General features: G+C 38.8%; 1 protein-coding gene and 1 long non-coding RNA gene across 2 annotated transcripts; one reads left to right on the forward strand and one right to left on the reverse strand.

The window, feature by feature from the left end:
• The first annotated feature begins 45 nt into the window (after positions 1-45).
• LOC136339534 (uncharacterized) lies at positions 46-3300 on the forward strand. Its single transcript, XR_010732154.1, has 3 exons — positions 46-482; positions 608-747; positions 801-3300. It is a non-coding gene; the product is annotated as an uncharacterized lncRNA (long non-coding RNA).
• Positions 3283-15294, reverse strand: Ktl (BTB/POZ domain-containing protein Ktl). Its single transcript, XM_066282873.1, has 4 exons — positions 15084-15294; positions 6293-6438; positions 3751-4004; positions 3283-3691 (listed from the first exon to the last, which is right to left on the reverse strand). The coding sequence occupies exons 1-4, from the start codon at positions 15269-15271 to the stop codon at positions 3578-3580; spliced, it is 702 nt and encodes a 233-aa protein (XP_066138970.1). The 5' UTR covers positions 15272-15294; the 3' UTR covers positions 3283-3577.
• Positions 15295-18315: the final 3021 nt, after the last annotated feature.

The following is an 18315-nucleotide window of genomic DNA, read 5'->3' on the forward strand; positions in this document are numbered from 1 at the left end:
GCCAAAGTCTTGTTGTTTAGGTTCCGAGGCGGCCTTCGCGAGTACCAACCGATTCTCGGGTACCCGCGCTGCTGGTACTTTCACTTTTTGCGACACCGCACGATGCGAGAAGGCTCAAGTGTGTGTGTAATCATCTGCATAGATGAATTTTCTAGTTCGTTATTCTTATTGTATGCCGTTTACTTCGGATGCAACCAACAGAGGCGTTTGCTTAAATCCGACTATTACTTCTTCCCAACCATAGTCCGAAACCGTTTAAAGGTGTCAGGGTTACGCAGAAGCAAGTGCAAACTGTAAAGGGCCGTGCCGTCGTCACTTTTCTTGTCATTTGCAGTTTCTGAGACATCTCAAAGTCACACATCCCAAACGCGCTGGACTGCTACGGTACCATCACATGCAATTTCCTAAAAAGACTATCAAGAACGGAAACTTAACTGTAAAGAAATCGTGCATGGTGAATGACAATTTAAACATCCTTATGGGTAAGACCTTATCGAACCGTACACAGGTACTTCATATTGACTTAGAAATGAATAAGCGTTCAGGACTTATCGCCTCATTTCCGGCTTTAGACCTCCTGTATATTAATTAAATACACTTTTTTTAGTTAGAGCGTCATGGGCCTATTCCGTGACTAATAGATTCTAATAAATACGGAGCCAATTTACGTGTTAGTAGTCTTGAGGGAGAAATACAAGAACGCTTACGTACGAGTGGGATCAAAGGCGCGAATCACCACATCACACCGTAGATGGTAAAATTTTCTTAAAGTTGCATTTTACTCCTTTACGAATTTGCAGGGAAAATTTGGAGAATAATACGGCCAGAGTTCAAAGCCAAAGGTTAAATTCATTGGTGGGAACCGGCGGCCCCGACCCTTACCGTTGGTGGTTCAGCTAATAGGGTTCCGTCGAGATCTCACTCCCTAAGGCAATACGTAACACATTATCATGCCCGTGTAGAGATTTTAATGAGGCCTCCCGGTTTGAGGTTTTCGCTAGAAACTTTCCTCAAATAGATGCGACAGAGCTAAGTCCATTGGAAAACGAGATCGGGAAGTTTGAGGCTGATGGGGACGGATTGCATGGAAAAAATTTCACAGCTGGATTTTGGCGCTGGTGGTTGTGTCACCAATGGACGGAATCAAGATGAAATCCGAAGCAAAAGTCCATTTGGAAACTACAGCCTGTAGCCTAGCTTGCGTCCCCGTTTATTCCTGGTGACTGAGATAACTCGGCTCTATGGTGAACGTAGCAGCCATTTGCATTGTTAATATTATATAGGAGCAAAGTAGGTAATTCTTCTCTTAGTGTTCTCACTTGTGATTTCCCTCCGATACACGAGGGAGAGTCAACTCTCCTGGAGGACGAGGTCAGGTAATGCGAGACGAATTCATGATGAATCGCATCGAACAGTTTTTGCTGCTTGATGTTGTACCGATGAACCAATCCGAAATACCACGAAGATCATTTCCGCATCAACGATGACCCTTATGCAGGCGAATGATGAAGCAGAGATAGAACGCTGGCCAGTTTGTCTGCTCCCAAGGAAATTATCTTCACATTAAAATATTGGCTCGTACACGTTCGTAAGCAAAACATACGTTCTTAAAATGTGTCGCTTTAAGGGCCAATTTACGAATGTGCTGTTAAATTTAACATCAAACTAGTTCCTATAAGAACCTATTGTGTGATCCAAGGTTTCTGTGGCTCGTAGTTAAATGGGACAATTTTACAACTCATTCTCCTTCCTCTATTCTCGTTGTTTGGCAAATCAACCAGGTTATTGTCTTCTGCAACTGCCCAATGAAATACTTAAACATTTATTGCGACTTGATGAAAATTAATGAGCTTAAAATTTGATTAAGCTGTCACCATCCATCATATTATTAACTCAATTGCATCGGCAATTATTTTTGCATTACCTATGTAGTTTGCTGATTAATTTAAGTACTTTTAATTAAGGACCTTTTCGGGGGTTTTTACATGTGCTACAAGGTGTCGGCAAGGTGCTGCAACGCCCTCTCGTGGCATACTAATGAAGCTCGGGCATGTTTTTAGAACTTTCTTTTTTGGACCGTTTCCCCATAGGGAAACTTTTGAGGTATTTTTGGGATTGTTTTATCGAACAGAAATTTTCCGAGGAGAAATTTCGGATTTGTGGACAGGGTCTTCTGAAAATTTCTCACTCTCTAATTGTGCCTATTTGAGGATAATTTTTGCCGTGGATTTCTGGTTGCTCAAAGGCTACTTTCACGGCTCAACCGCACCAATTCATTAGGGTTTCGCAGGTATCAACGAGTAGTTTTATGCCGCGCCTTCCTACCAGTTTATTCCCTGCGCTATTTTTATATAGGTCCCAAACGTCCTAAAAATTCATTCCCGATCGAGTACTCTTCTCTTTGTCATCAACGTTGGATGGCTCCTGATGTTCCGAACGACTTTTTCGAACTCTTATTAATAAGATTTCTTACTCGCAATTCAATTGAAACTGTTCGTCCATTTTAGTTTCCACGATGGAAACTGTGAATTTATGACCAGCCGGCGTTGATGTGTTATTACGGCCCGTCTTTCTCGGCAACGGGCCGTCATGTAGCATAGCGCCCGTCGCCCCTAGCAACGGTTTATAAAGTAAAAAAAGTGTTAATTAATGGCCTTTAAATAACTAGGTGTTGTATTGTTGCATGCAGGTGAATAATGAAAATTATGAAAAGTTGTACGTACCACGGGTGGAAAGAAGGATTACGTCCTTGACCGAATACAGACTCTCTCGTTCGCTGCGAGCCTCAAACTTCGGCCTCGGGCGTAATCTTCCTCTTTCAGCTCTCTGCACGTAAAAACTGCTCTAAAGAGCCATTTTCTTTTCCTGGCCGGTTCGTATGCATAAATGTGTGCACGCCATGTTGCCTTTGTGGCCTTTGGTCGCTGTTTATGAAACTCTATGGTATGTCATCATGTGTACAGACGAAGAAACAAACAATATTGTATATAAACGAGCCTGACAGCACTAAATAGCTTTATCCATATTTGGGCTTCCATTACCAAATCAATTGCCATAAAATTCGCAGTAAAATAAACTTGCATCGCTAATTTAAGCGGGATTATTAATGATATTTTTGGTTCAAAGAAATTCCTTTCTGGCTGGTGTTATGTAAATTCTGATCCAAAATTATTGCCAATTTGCTTGATGACTCTTACTGACACTTTGGGTACTTTTAAGCTTGTCCTCGATGCAACACAGTTTTCCAATTTACTGGGAGCATACTGGGCAATAAAACAGCGGTAAAAGGTTATTACATTTTATTCCTTTGGGCATATACAATTTGGCTGATTACCTACTACTTGTATGTCGTACATCTGTGTTATTCGTTGAAGTTAAAGTAGTCGAATCTACATTATAATATCTATGTAAAACACTATAGCTCTTCAGGATTTTGTCCAGCGCACCTAAAACAAGACTCGTTGGAGAGTGTATGTTACACAACATATGAACCATACAGCCAGTGCCTCAATCCACAGGGAAACATTTGATTTTTATAAGTATAAATCACCATAAACATAAATATTCGTAAACTATATTATTCTCGTACAAAAACAAATTCATTGTAGTGGTTCCATCTGTTCTCCTCGACGTCGACGCCCGGTTTGAGCTCGGTAGTACCTCCAGCCGTGCCAGAACCGCAACTTCCGGTCTGAGGATGCAAAACGCTACGTAATATCCGGTAAGAAATGTACATAAAAATGTGTTTACCAGCTTAAATCCCTGCTCCACTAACATGTCGAAAGCTTGCTCGAGTTGTGTGTGTTTCAAGAAGAATCTGGATGTGTACCTCTCGGATTGGCCGTGATCAGGATCCCGGCTCTCGTTTAAAGTTTCACCGAACACCTCCCTACATAGGGCTACTCGGCCGCTGACCAGAATTTTGGAGAGTTTCCGAAATTTTACGTCGGCGAGGCCGTCCTTTCCGAACTGGAAACTGCCTCTGTACCCTACAGTGATAACCCCTGTAATCGGAGATAATTGGAGATTACAAATTGGACAAGAACACCGATACGATGTATCTGAATTGCCTTAAAAGTGTCGAACGGACAAAGTGACTTTTAAAAATCAATTATGGCTCCTAATCTGTTCATTTCGTTCAAAACAAAATAAAGCCCCATCATCATTATCATTAAAAATTTAATGTCCAAAAAAAGCATAAAACGAACTGTTATCTACCTAAAAAAAGATAAAATTCAGACGGATTCTTTGTAAATAACCAACATGAGACTCTGCGAGATTCAAATTCAAACAGGTCAAAACAGGTCCAGCTATTCGACTGAACGGAGGTTTGATGGGGGACCAGTAGGTGTTCTCCAGACAGTGTCGCTTCACATACTCCTGGAATACTCACACGGACCATATTTTTAATAAAGAAGGGCAGTTCTAGTTCCGTTTAATGAGTTCTTCTCTTTGAGAGTTCCTAATAGATTTAAGAATACTGTTTCGTCTAGTTAGTGCCGCTCCAGGTGGCTTTTCTCGGGAATAGGAAGCGGGGATTAAAAATTTCGCTCAGTGCACCAGACTTGCTGAGGCCGGCCCTGGTTTTGGCAAGATGGCGGATTATTATATTATATCAATGTCGGTAGCTCTTTTGGTCATTAAATTTTTTAAATACAATTAATATACCCACGATCATCCTCGCTCCAGGTTTTGCAGAACTCATGCAAGGGCCCTCCCCTACCTGTCCCTGAGGTTCGGTCATTTTTTAACGTACGCAACGTCACATCTGCTAATTTCTTTTTGGTGCCTGATAAGCCAGAAATGGTCCTCTTTAGATATATCGTTAAAATATGTACATTCGGGACGACCACAAAGATCGTCCAACGAACTTTAGATCTGGTTTCGTTAACACAGGTCAATAACCCATTAAAATTTTATAATTGCCTTTGACTAGCCGCATTAAGATTAGTGAAAAAAACCAACAATACGTTGACCTTGTCTCTTCTGTCGAGGACCCGACAAATAGACCACCTACCTCTAAAAATAATCCAACGACGCCACTGCACTTTAAACATCAGTAAATTAGATTTAATTGCTAATTGTGGAATGCTTCCATTAAGACGGATTAATTGCTGTTTGATTATTAATTATAGAGCTATCCCATCATATTACAATTCAAAGAGAGGCATAATATTTTAGGGCCCTATTACCGAAACCTTTATTGAGATGCTTGATTAAGAGTGCTCGACGAGTGGGGAAATATTTGAACAAGATTATGGGATAGAAACGATCGGCTAATTTATATGTCGCAAAAACAAAGATGTGGGAAATTGTATTGTTATTTCCAGCAGGTAATGGTGACGCCATTTTCCACATCAGCGGCCCTAGGATAGGGGGGTTGCTCTGTATCCTGGGGTCATCTTGAAATCTTGAAAGGTGAGGTGGAATTTGATTAAATTTTAATGTGGACAAAGGACAAAATTATATACGGTGAATTAAGTGGCGGTTTTCCTTTTAACACGACATAGACCAAAAAACATATATTTCGGCCGTTTTTCATATTTCGAAAAAATATTACATAAAGCTTTTGTCCCTTTTTTTTGAGGCCTACGTCCTTTTATAGGGAAAATCCCCACTTAAGATTTCCCACATATATTTCTCTTAAGAAAATCTGAAAATTTCAATTGGGTTGCTTAAAAACCAGGGGCGTGCAGCGCGCACGTGTAAGGTACTAATCACAAGCTAAAAGCTACCCTTATATGTAAATCTAATGTTGAAAATCCGCATATTGAATTCTTGATTTCCAACCCAAATCTAACAGATATTTAACTTTGTGTTCGCTTAAAAATTCTAAAAATATCTTTTAGATGGGCCAAGTGCCAAGGGGATGCATGGCGCATGCAGAGCACTGGCCATAATGCAAAACTCGTAATGCGATTAGAACCTACTGAATGTCAACAGCAATGAAATCTGGAAGGGAATAAAATTCTAATTGGTTTAACAATGAAATCCGAAACTAAATCCACCTCAGCAACGTGCACCTACTGAGAGGATGATCTTGGAACGTATCAGAGCATCTGGCTCCGGGGCAATATCAAAAGGAAGAGGCATTTCCTCGCAGTGGGATTCATATTTTATCTTTTTTCAATTATGGATAGATAAATTTATTTTGATTTAAAAAAAGCGCGAGAACCAAATTTGAATCCTCCAACCTCCAAATCGGATTAACCTCCATTTCGATACCTACTTAAAGGCTTAACAAAAATCGTTAAGGTAAAACTAACAGTACATCATTAATCTTCTAACTTACCGGGAGGTTTAATTCTGTTTTCACTAGTAATCGCTTCCACCAACCCTTGAAGCAAAAGCTTCTCCGCTTCATTTTTCAGTCTTTCTTTCTCGCGGAAGCAGTACGGTAAAATTATGGTTCCATCTCGCAAGAAGTCCAGAATATACCTGAAAGAGAAGTCTGAATAAAAAGATGAGAAACAATCATTATTCCTCATTCTCGAGCCTTAAGCATACGTCATCTCTCTCGGTTCTTGCAAAAACCTCCAATGCCAAGGCCCTTGTAGCAGCTCGTTATAACGGTTTTTGTTGAATAATAATTAAGGTTCGGGCCTCGTATGTTACATTGTCCTCTAGTGTGCCCTTCCTGACTCAGCTATCTGGACACATTTCCGAGAGAAACAGACAGAGAATCTCTGTTTAATGAGGCCCCGCATTAGCTTCGCATTACAGGAATTAGCTAGGACGACGCTGTTGGGCTAACCTAAGTCGGCTTGATAAATGGGTTTCCTTATATAAATTGCTGGGCATTGAGGCAACAGCGGCTATGGCCATAATGGGCTATTTCTTGGAGTTGATTCCACGGAATGAGCAGTCAGATATAATATTGTCTAAGGATTTTGTATGCCCGCTTCCATATTTGTTTAAGTTAGGGTTTGTACGTGTTAGTTTAGGTTAGTTCAAGTTAACTGAGGTCTTTGGAGACGGAACAAAGAACTCGTTTGCGCGCATTCTTTAGGAATGTTTTGAATGGAAAGGGGAACGAAAGGGAGCGAGAGAAAACGGAATTGAATTTGGATAGGAATGCGATAGGGAAAGAGTGGACGGAGAACAAAGAGAAGTGAATAACATTTGAATGGATGGTTGGGAGAATAATGCGCAAGAAAGGTGCAGAGGAGGCGAAGAGATGAAGAAATTCGCGGAATGAGCAGTAATTCGACCGGCTGAGTGTCCTAAAGAATTGCTAACAAGGCGATTCTGAGACCAAGAGAAGAGATGTTGTGGTTGTGGTGAGTAAGTAGTCAGAAACACAAATCTCACATTACCTGGCGGTCATCAACGGGCCATCAGGGATTCCCCACCAGGTATCTTTGGGAGCATTTCCATCTCGCCCTGGTAAAAAAAAGGTTAGTTCAAGTCCCCCCCGAACTCATGCTTAGTGGCAATTGCGGGGGAAAATAAGGGCGAACAGGGGAGGTTTTTAATGCGTAGACGTTTTCCTTTGGAACGGATTTCACATAATGTGGTCGTCAGATATCAGACTCAACACCTATGAAGGTTTTTATCCTCTTCAAAAATAAGGAAGGTGAGGTTAGGTTATTTCTGATTGATGGTAATGGAGGAGGCGGTCTTGGTTTTGACCAAGATTCCTCCGGCCAAGCTGAGCGTAGAAGGGAGGAGGTGCATATGAGAGGAGAGAAAAGAGGAAAGAAATTATGCCAAAGAGAATTTGATGAATGAGTGAGAGCATATGTGGGAGAGATTTAACGGTTGGACCAGAGTGTTTGTGCAGGATCTGACGAAGTGGTACGATGTCGAGTGGCCTCAGTACAATTATGATGATGATTATGATGATGATATTGATGATGACGATGCAGATGATGATGAAGGTTCTCACAGAATATGGGGTCATCGGAAAATACCTGAGCAGGATAAGAATGAAGAAAAAAGGTCGGTGCTGGTTTTGGCGGGTAGGTGTGGAGAGCGAGTCGGAGTATATCTTGTGGAAATGTGTGCACTGGGAGAGAGAGCGAAAGAGAGTGAGGAAGGGAGAGCTGAGTCTGGAATGGGATGTGACTGGCAGGAAGCTGGTTTAGAGTGAAGACAGGTGGAGGGAGTTTAGCGTGATGGCAGAAGGAATCATGAAAGACAGGTGACGAAGGAAAGCCAGATAAAGCGGAAACGGATGAGTGTGTGATCCGAAGTCATGCTGACTGATGAATTTTAGGATCCCGGAGAAGAGAGGGGGTGGTTTTAGTGGGTTTCGAAAAGAATTATGCAATATAGGAATAATGATAGAACTAATTAAAATTAATACTTAAAAATTGACAACAAATGATATTTTGATCTAATGTATTAAACGTTCGTACTCAACCGCGTTGACTTCCTGACAATGGACAAGGAGCCATTTAAATATCTCAAGAACATTTCTCATCATTTGAGGAGGTATTTGTTGACCTCCTTAAGCAATTCTATTTTTCACCTCTTCTACGTCGTTGGGCTTATTTAAATACGCCCTAACGTTTCAGAAGACCCCATCAAAAAAGTCCACAGCGTTGAGGTCAGGCGATCTCGCAGGCCGCTCTAATTGCAATATTGCGTAAATATTTCGAGACCTGTTGAATTTAGACATGGGTACAGCACATGATATATGTTCATGACATACATGGGGTTTCATCAGAAAAAAAAAATGAAAAACCTCCCTTATTTACTGCATGGAAACGCTGTGTAATGAAATGTAAAAATAAACGTAAAAAATAAAAACAATATTGGACGTGTTCCGGCATTTTCATGAATATACTTCTTTTAATTTTTTATGAATTTATGCAGGGCTTTCGGACCTCTACGTATAATAATATAATTTTTTGCATTAAAATTTAAAAATCACATTTAAGGGTTTATCAGTCTAAGAAAAAACAATAGTTTCCGATTTTGTGATAAAAAATGTTTAATATATGTTTTTTAATTAGTCAAGTAAATTAATACCTGCATTAGTCTCGCGTCTCTGTCGCGAGAGCTGACGAGGTCGGAACAACTTCACTTCGTTGCCTTACTTGACAGTCATGTAAGCTCAAATTAACGTAAACTACTCTAAACCGAGGCATCTATTAGTCAATTACGTGATTACTTCCATGGCGTGCACTGTTGCATTAAACATGTGTCTAAGGAAAAAAATAACACGGGGTTGACCTTATCACGCTCATAACTAACTAACATAATGAAGGTACTCCGTAATCAATTTTGCTAATGCGCCATGGGCGATTTTCCTGAAGAAAAAGTGGTTCCCGCGATAAAGAGAATTTATCGCAGGTGGATCACTAGAACTAATATTTCATATTGCGTAACTCATATATCGCTATATTATTACAGAAATGCATTGCTCTTTTCCGTGATATCGCCACTCGCTTTATTAGAATGGTAATAAGAGCTAAAAGCTGAGGCCTGAAATTTGAATTTTATCCGTTCTGTTCGGGTATAATATGGCTTTAAAATGGGGATGGTTTAAATGGGACAAAGGCCCTCTACGAGCGAAAATCTCATACAATTTGCATAGGCAGCACGAAAGAAAGCTCAAAAAGCTTTGGAAGAACATGTTTGTATATTTTCTTTACGACATGTTTTATGAGGGAGTACACTTGGAGAATACATGGAAAATTTCAGAACAACCCGAGGAAAAATACGGATTCCGTCAGCAGCACCTGTCAGCTGGTTGAATAATTTTCAATGAAATTTTTGATTGAAACGGATCAACGTTTCAGGCTAATCAATTAGCCGGGGCTTGTGATACGTGTAGTTTTAACGTACGAAATAAAATATCAACGTTGGTCGATTAATAACATAAACGTAGGCCGCATCTGAGCTGTTCAAGGTTTGCAGGCTACGCATGTGGATAATAATAAATATTCAATGCCATGTTGTCTTCCAGAAGCCGAATTAAAGCACTTGTCACGTGACGCGAATGATCGTCTTGAGCTAGTGTTAAAGCGAGCATTGTAATGGCGTAAGAGGAAACGAGAGAGAGAGAACCAAAGTGAAAGGAAGATGGAGATAGAGAGAAGAGAGAACGAAGAGAAGGAATGGAGGTGGAAGTAACGAGGATAGATATGGTCAGTATGATCAATGTGGTGATAGTTTGGCGGCCAGTTTCTATGGTGAAGGAAATTGAAGTGAAAATGGAAATTGGGATTCAATACATCAGTGCTCGAACCTCCATAAAAACACTTTCTTTATGACGTAGCTTTAGATGTCTTATAGCTTCTCAAAGCATGCGATTGTCGTAATACTAGTTTTATTTAATTTTGACATGCTACGACTCTCTCGCAGCTGCGTCTCCTCCCTCGGGGGAGGGGGTGCAAATCTCCCTAAATTCAGAATCATAAAAAGTCCAAAGGCGATTTTTCCAAAAAAATAAAAATTCCACATCTCTATCGACACCATCAATAAAACACAAAGGACTTATATGACCTCTTAGCGTCAAATAAACGTGTGGAGTGTGTGTTCTCCTTTAAAAAGTTCACTCGATGTAACGTCTTAAGAATCAAGATGATGAGCTTAGAGCGACGCGAGAGACAAAAACTTATCGAAATCGTTAGAAACAAAGTTGAAGTTTTGTCTCGAAAATTAGTTGAAAGATTCGATATTGTCGAAGGAATTTTTTTATAACAATTTAGAGAACTAGCGTGACATTTTCAGAGCGAAGACGGACTCTAATATTTACCGTGACCCAGTTAGAAAGACTAAAGCTCCATCGTTTTGCCAATAAATTGCTTGCAATCAATGGCAACATATACAGGGTGTCCATTTAACAGCCCCTTGGACATCTATGAGTTTATTTCTGACTTAATAAAAAAAATCAATTATGAGAATGTACGCGAGGCTAATGAAGGCAAATTTTAAAATTGGCGAAAACCCTACTGGGCGTCCCAAAAAAGTGAGGCGCCAAAAAGTGTAATTTTTTAAATGGCACCACCTGCAAGGTCTGATCTTATCAATAGGATCGTACGTGAAAATCCGCTCTAAAATTGTCTAAGTCCAACTTAAGCTGAATGCAATATTGATTGTTTATGAGACGCTGCAAATATCTAAAATTGCTTGTAGAACGTCATAGCTTTGACTCACTGAACCCCAGGGTAAAAAATCTAAAAACTACCAAAAGACCAAAAGGAGGCTCCATCACCTGAAAAAAATTCTGGTTGTCCTATTTAAAAAAATGATGTCCCGCTCGTTCGAGCCGCCCTGTGGGATTGTCACTCATTTTAAAATGTACCTTCATTAGCCTCATATACATCTCCATAACTGTTTTTTTTATGAAATCATAAATAAACTCGTAGCAGTCCGAGGGGGTCTGCTAAATGAATACCCCGTATATCATTCTATCTTATTCCATGATGAACGAAAACAATAGCGTGTTTCCCAGGAGATAGATAGAAAACACCTCGGGAAGCACGAAACGTACACTACCTAAAGCTCAATTTTAGAGCTAAATATTAGTGATGATAAATTTGTGAAGTCAGAGATAAAGCCCTTGACTGAACAATGCTTCATTTAGGAATGCCGGTCTCAATTCGTTTTCATTTGAAATACACATCATGCCAAGAATGTTTTTGCAATTAAGGACGTCAGACGGGTTTTCTGCAGAGAAATTATTTTGAGAGAGATTAAAAATGGTAGATCTAGATGAAATTGTTCCAAGGAGCAACGCAAATTGAAAAATCTTTGTAAAAATTCCAATCAAGTTTTGGGCTGTACCAAAAATCACCAAATAACGGTTGATGAGCTCAAAATGAAATGGGAATCCACAATGAGCATAGACCTCGCTGGATTTCTCATGCTCTCTGTCATTGAGATGTAACTATCAAATCAACATTCTATAAAATTCTGTATTCAATTTAAGTCCAGGGAACGCCAATAGATCAATCATACATTCACTACATAGACCCTTCTTAAGGTGAATCTTGGGGGTGTCAGAGGTTGGAATTTGCCCGTTAACATTATTACAAGTGCTGAATAAGGGTGGCTAAATGGTCGTAGAGAATATCACATATTGTTTACTGTTTTCTGGGTTGATGATTACATTAGGGCGGTAACTAGGACTAAACTCTAGGAGGTTGAATTTAATGGTGTGTGGCGCCTTTGTGTTGGTCCGTTACGTCGTAAAATGTTGGAAAAGCTGCTTTGGGAAGAGCAAAAATCTACTAAAAAAAAGACTTTAGTAAGGACAACTGTGACGTTTCGGTCAATCAAAACTCTGGAAATGACTTATTCCTTTACCTCGAAATACGAGCTATCTCGATCTGAGGTAAGTTTGCACTTTATTTTCATCTATGGGTCTCTTAAAAATTTATTCAGATTTTTTTTAAAATTCATTCTCAAAATTCGATTCCACTTTCTTAAATCAGGAAAGATCCCCAAAAAGGGAGAAAATAAACGAAATCATTCGAAAGAGAATGCTGGATTTATGTAGCGCATAAAACTTAACAAACATAATGTAGAGAAAGTTAAAATAAATTAAACTTGATATGCTACGTTATGTGGGTATATGCTATCCTTTGAAAGGGTAATAGGTATCACCATAAAGCCGACTTTCCATGCTATGCATTAAGTTCTGCGTTATGCGCTGCATAAACCCATATAAATTGTTCTTAAGGAAATTTCTAAGATTGGTCTGAGTTATAGAAAATTGCAAAAAAACGGATTAAAGGTGGCAGTATTTGAACGTACACTAAACTCAGAAGATTTATTTTGTATATCAAAAATGATTGCCAAGGAGGTGAGTAAAGTTCGGTATAATCATGAAGACGAAAAACAAACATATACAGCATGTAACAAATCAAAATGGAGAAATTTCTGAGAGCGAGAATACTCCATAAAATAATAAAAAAATGCTAATAGAGCCATGGACAAAACGCAGCGTTTTCGATAAACAGTATGGCAAAGTTTCACGTTTTTCCTCATATTTGATGTTTTTTCTCACGCATTCCCCGAGTTGTAATTTTGAAATTTATTTTCGAAAGATGAAAATAAAATTGTTAATTTGGCTGAAAATCAGACATTGCATCCTACATTACAGACTGGAATGTGTAGACTGCACTTTCTTAACTTGCGTGGACAGATATTTGCAAATTCTACGAAAATGGTGAGAGATGCGAAAATACTGAAACTGAAATACTGAAGGATTGAGGAACGAACCAAAATTTGGTGTTTAAATCCATATAGGAGGTTGTAAAAAAGGATACAAAGCATAAAATAGTATATGACCAAAAAAACTTCACATCCTGTATAGGGCTACCGGCGATTGGCATTTTGTTGCAGAAGGTCGCGATGAAAATAGGTGTAGAAAATTTCAAAAATTTAACACGTGAGAAAAACGCAAAATGTGAGAAAAAAATGTGAAACTTTGACACCATATACAGGGTGTCCCACAAGTGTTTCATTATATTTCAGTGGGTAATAGTACATTGAAAAATAATATGACTCCCTATATAAACCATATTCCAATAATGCTTCATTAAGAAGATACAGGGTGTTAAACTTAAAACACACCTGAAATATTTCAACGTATCAGAGTATCAATGAACAGGCGAGCTCAATTATGTATTGAACAAAATGGCCACCAATTTGAACAATTTCTATAATGTTATAGCAAATTAATAATATTTAAAACAAACTTAATATTATTAAAACCATTTAGAGAATATCGTGCATATAGACGGTATTCAATTTTTTACTGGCAAACGATACGTCGGACGAAAAAGAGTCAAGTGAGCATTTTTCTTCTAAATGAAATTAAACTTCTAAAAATAATTTTTATTTTGATAAAAAGCAGTGGCGCACCATGTTTTTCTTTAAAAATGTGCTGAGAGGTGTCCGTACGCACGTCACTGGTGAAACGAAAAATAGCCCTTTTGCATAAACAAATGCGTCTACATTAACTCTCAAAACATGCCAAATTTCACTTACATATCTCAAACGGTTTTGAATATATCAATAAAAGTTAAATTTTTTAAGTAAAGTTTAACACCCTGTATCTTCTTAATGAAGCATTATTGGAATATGGTTTATATAGGGAGTCATATTATTTTTCAATGTACTATTACCCACTGAAATATAATGAAACACTTGTGGGACACCCTGTATATCGAAAATGATGCGTTTTTGACCATGACTGATCTCCATGATGACGTGTATGACGATACCACATTAATATCGTATTAATATGTGTGCTACAGAGAGCGAAAGTGTTATAGAGAACAAGTAAACCTTGTTCCCAAATTGTGATCAATATTGGCTGAAAAGTTCACGACAAGAAAGCGGAAATAGAAAATGCCACCAACCAGCGGCTTATTTAGGAAGTATCCAGGAATTGCTTCTGTACTTGCTTGGGAAGAAAATTCAGATAATTTTAGCATCATCCAGTTTTTGGCAAACATTACGGCTGTGCTAGAGAATTTGTGGAGAAACTCAAGGGAAACTACGTGTATGTTTAATAGCCTCGATAAACCGTGAAAATCACCTCTTCCAGCGTGAAGTACTTCATTTTTCAAAACATCAATAAAACCCGTCAAATGAGTGCCTCTTAGAGAATTATGTGGTAAATGATTAAAATCTTCTGATAAACTCTAACAATGAGTCTTTAGGGGTGATAGATTGGTGACTAGAAATATGTCATACCATCGTACGATATATTAATTTCCGCCATCCGTTCGACTGGAAAATGCATTACACCGAAAAACCTTTTTAAATTTAACCAAAAATAGCCGCTATGAAAGGATTTCTGAACTTTCTGAAGCATGACTCGCAATACGCATCTATCATTAGTGACTTTAAGTACACATTCCCGAGTCGCTTCCACTAAAAAGAAGCCTTTTCCCATCCAATTTAAACTGCGAGCCCTGTTTACTTGGCTATTATGTTTTCCCAAAATAACCGACAGGGAAACGAATTAAAACCATTAATCTCCCAAATAATTTCGCTAGTCATAGTGGCTCATCAATCACAATCAACACCAACCCCTCTTGTCCGAAGCAGGCATCGACGTGCAGATCAAACAGGTTTTCTATAAGAAGCGCTGACATAGTTTGCACATCACGTACCTGAACAGCACTCCATCTCTATCCAGGAAGAATCTGCCCTTGGAGTCCCTTTCCAGGGGCTCGGACCCGGTAAAGATGCCATACAATTTCGAGTTGGGATGACTGGTTAGGGTTTTGAGTGTTGTTGTGTATACAACTCCGCCGACGTTCAGATCGATCACGGAAGGGAAATCGAGGGACTGGGTCATATTTAGCTGACGACGAGACCCGGACTGAAACGCTTCGCTAAAGATCGCTACTCCAGATGAACTCCCGTTTGCACATACGCTAACTTCGACAGTGGCGTCCCGTGCAACCGATTTCCCTTAAAAAGGGCCTTTAACATGATGTATGTTATGATTAAATAAGTGCGTGTTGCTGGGAGTTACCTATACATATGTCAGCTAAAGGGATTAACTATGACATAATTATAGTAGATCAACGACAGGGAGTGGAGGATACGTAATCCAGTTGTTAGCACAGAAGTGGAGACGGAGCAGGTTCTTTGTGGAGTAATATCTGCCGATTATTATTTGTCTTGTATCCCTAATTGGCCTCTTAGCATAGGGATCTGGAAACCGGAATGAGGGCAAAGTTGTATCGCTAAAGACGAGTATGTTGCCTTTTCGATGTTTGAAAATTCCAGATATCTTAAAATCGAAACTGGGCGGGATTTGTATGAGTCACGGCAACAGAACCATGGCGTGGCGAAGCTTCTTCGCGGCACCAAGACCTGCTCACGTCTTACCCTTCACCTAATCTCAACCAGTTACTCCGTACTCACACCACATCCACCTGTCCAAAACTCCCTTCTACTTTTGCAAACCTACCTCACTTATACATAGATTCGTGTATATGATTCCTGTCCCACATATTAATAGAAGGTTGAAGATACTAAGCATAACCCATTGAGGTTGCACTCTGTATGTTCCATTAAACAACTGAGCTGAGGCCGATGGTCGATTGGGAACGTCCAAGAGGGGATGTTTAAAAATGGACAAATTTAGTCTGGACGAACATAAACGTAGGAAAGTTGGTGGCAAGTCTACACTAAGAAAGAGGAACCGTGGCACAGCTGTAGATGACTAAAAGGTGCCCGGTCACCTTGACGCAATGGTGAATCTTTATATTCACGGGTAGCGCTGTCCATGGATAACTCCACCTCTGTCGACCAACTCCTCTCGACAATAAAACCCATTTAACCTGGGTTTCTCGATTCTAAACGACTGCTAGAGAAACCGTGGGAGCTTTGAAAATAGTTTCAACCTGAAATTTCACTCTCGAAGCGGTGATTTTTCAGAAGTTTAAATTACCGTGAAAATGTTAAATATTGCAGGCTGCCTCAAAGCTTGGGGTCACGTATTCCAAATTGCAGAAATGGAAGAACTTTGTGTTTGTACAATGAAAATTTAAGATTCCAGCTTAAATTAAGCGCTTTTTCAAGACGTAATCGTTGCCGCAAAGCACCGCAACGCTGCAGTTCCCCGAATGCGCCCAATAGTGCTTCCGTCCAGTTTGGAGCTCAAGCAAGCGCGTCTTACTTGAATTTCAATGAAAACATTCAAAGAATCAAACCCTCTGACGGTGTTTAGGATGAAACCTACTATGTTTTTAATGATATTTTAGTAAATTAATATCAAAGAGCATATGAATCATATCATTAACACTAATTAGATGTATATATTTTTATTGTAGTTTGCACCAAATGTTGATTAACTAGACACGTATGTTAGCCGCTTTTAATTAAAAAATTTAAGTGCTTGAAAACTACATATGATTAGCTACTGCTTTAACTGCTTACTCAAACTGAATTAAAAAACGATATACATACAATATACATTGATACCATGTAGTACGTGTGAGCCATAGGGAAAACAATATCAAAGAATCCGATATTCCTGTGGAGACATTTTCCTCCTTGCGAAAGAAACAGGAGAAACTAGCTCGAAAAATGTCGCTAAAAAAGGCTTAAAAAAATAATTTAGCGACCTTATTCATACAAACAATCTATCAATTTTTGCCTCACTAAAATCCCTAGTTTCCTGTAAGCACCGCATTTCAAGTAAATTACCATATGTAACCAGATGTATGGTACCAATATTTACGTCCGCCTAATTACCCTAATTTAACCAGTTAGTATGTAAATGTTAATTAAAAATACTATACAAATCGGTAATTACCAATCGAAGTTGTCTGGTTCCTGCGGTTCGCCCATAAATTTAGGTCTCTAGTTCGGATATATTCTATGTGTGGCTCGTGCGTTGTAAATAGATCAAAAGGTAATGTTAATGGATTATGTCCAGTACATTGTTGTTTAAGTGCAATTAAATGAAGAAAAACATATAAAAAAAATACAAAATTTGCAGCCATAGGCGGAAATATGATTTCTTGCTGGCTGGGAATGCTCAAAATCTTAATTTTCATTACAACGCAACCAGAAGGTATGCAACTCTGGTTTATGAAACATTGCTTTTGTGTTAATGGTATGAAGTTCTACAAATATTTCACCTTCGGAAAGTTTTAAACTAGGGCAGCTCCCGGAAAATCTAATTCTCAAGTTGAAAAATGTAATTTACCCAAATGATCTGACTGAAGCAGTTTTCGGTTTTCTCGCTAGTTTAGCCAGTTAAAACTTTTATTTTAGCCTCGTTAATGGTCTTGAAAGAACTCTAACCTTTTAAATCAAAAAGCTATTTATAGCAAGAAAATTGTCAGTACCAGTTTTGAATTTCTTTGATAAATTATATAAGAAAAGGCGGGATAATCGATAACCCTATTACACAGTTTTTGGGTCGAAATACTCAATTAACCGAATTTTCAAACTTAATTTATCAAATTTATTTATAAAATATTGAACCTAAAAGTTTTAAGTCTCACGAGAGAATAGGGAATATGAGACGCATGCGACTTGAATATGGTGCGATTGCTCTAAATTTTCGTTTTATGGCAGCAGAGCACTAGGGAAGAACTTAAAAAGGCAGGTCAAAACTGAAATCATGTCTGATACAGCAGATATAACCTCTAAAGATTCAGAATTAAGTCAATCACGAGGAGTCGAATCAGGAGATTCAGGCGTTCGAAATTCAAAAACTGAGTTAAAAATTAATTTCCTTCGCAGGGGATCCACAGAACACATCCGAACAAAGACTAACGTATCTGGAATGTATAGGAGGAAAGGAATCATTTGTTAGCTTAGACCGTTAATTTTTGACATATAATTTGTTTAAACCATGAAAATTAAAATAAATAAATA

This window comes from Euwallacea fornicatus, chromosome 5 (genome assembly GCF_040115645.1).
Source record: "Euwallacea fornicatus isolate EFF26 chromosome 5, ASM4011564v1, whole genome shotgun sequence".
NCBI classification, from domain to species: domain Eukaryota; kingdom Metazoa; phylum Arthropoda; class Insecta; order Coleoptera; family Curculionidae; genus Euwallacea; species Euwallacea fornicatus.

Coding starts and splice junctions, on each gene's coding strand:
- Ktl (XM_066282873.1), bottom strand. CDS start 15,271: ATGACCCAGTCCCTCGATTTCCCTTCCGTGATCGATCTGAACGTCGGC. Junction 6,439..15,083: donor AGAGATGGAGTGCTGTTCAG/GTACGTGATGTG, acceptor CTTCTCTTTCAG/GTATATTCTGGACTTCTTGC. Junction 3,692..3,750: donor TGGAGCAGGGATTTAAGCTG/GTAAACACATTT, acceptor TTGCATCCTCAG/ACCGGAAGTTGCGGTTCTGG.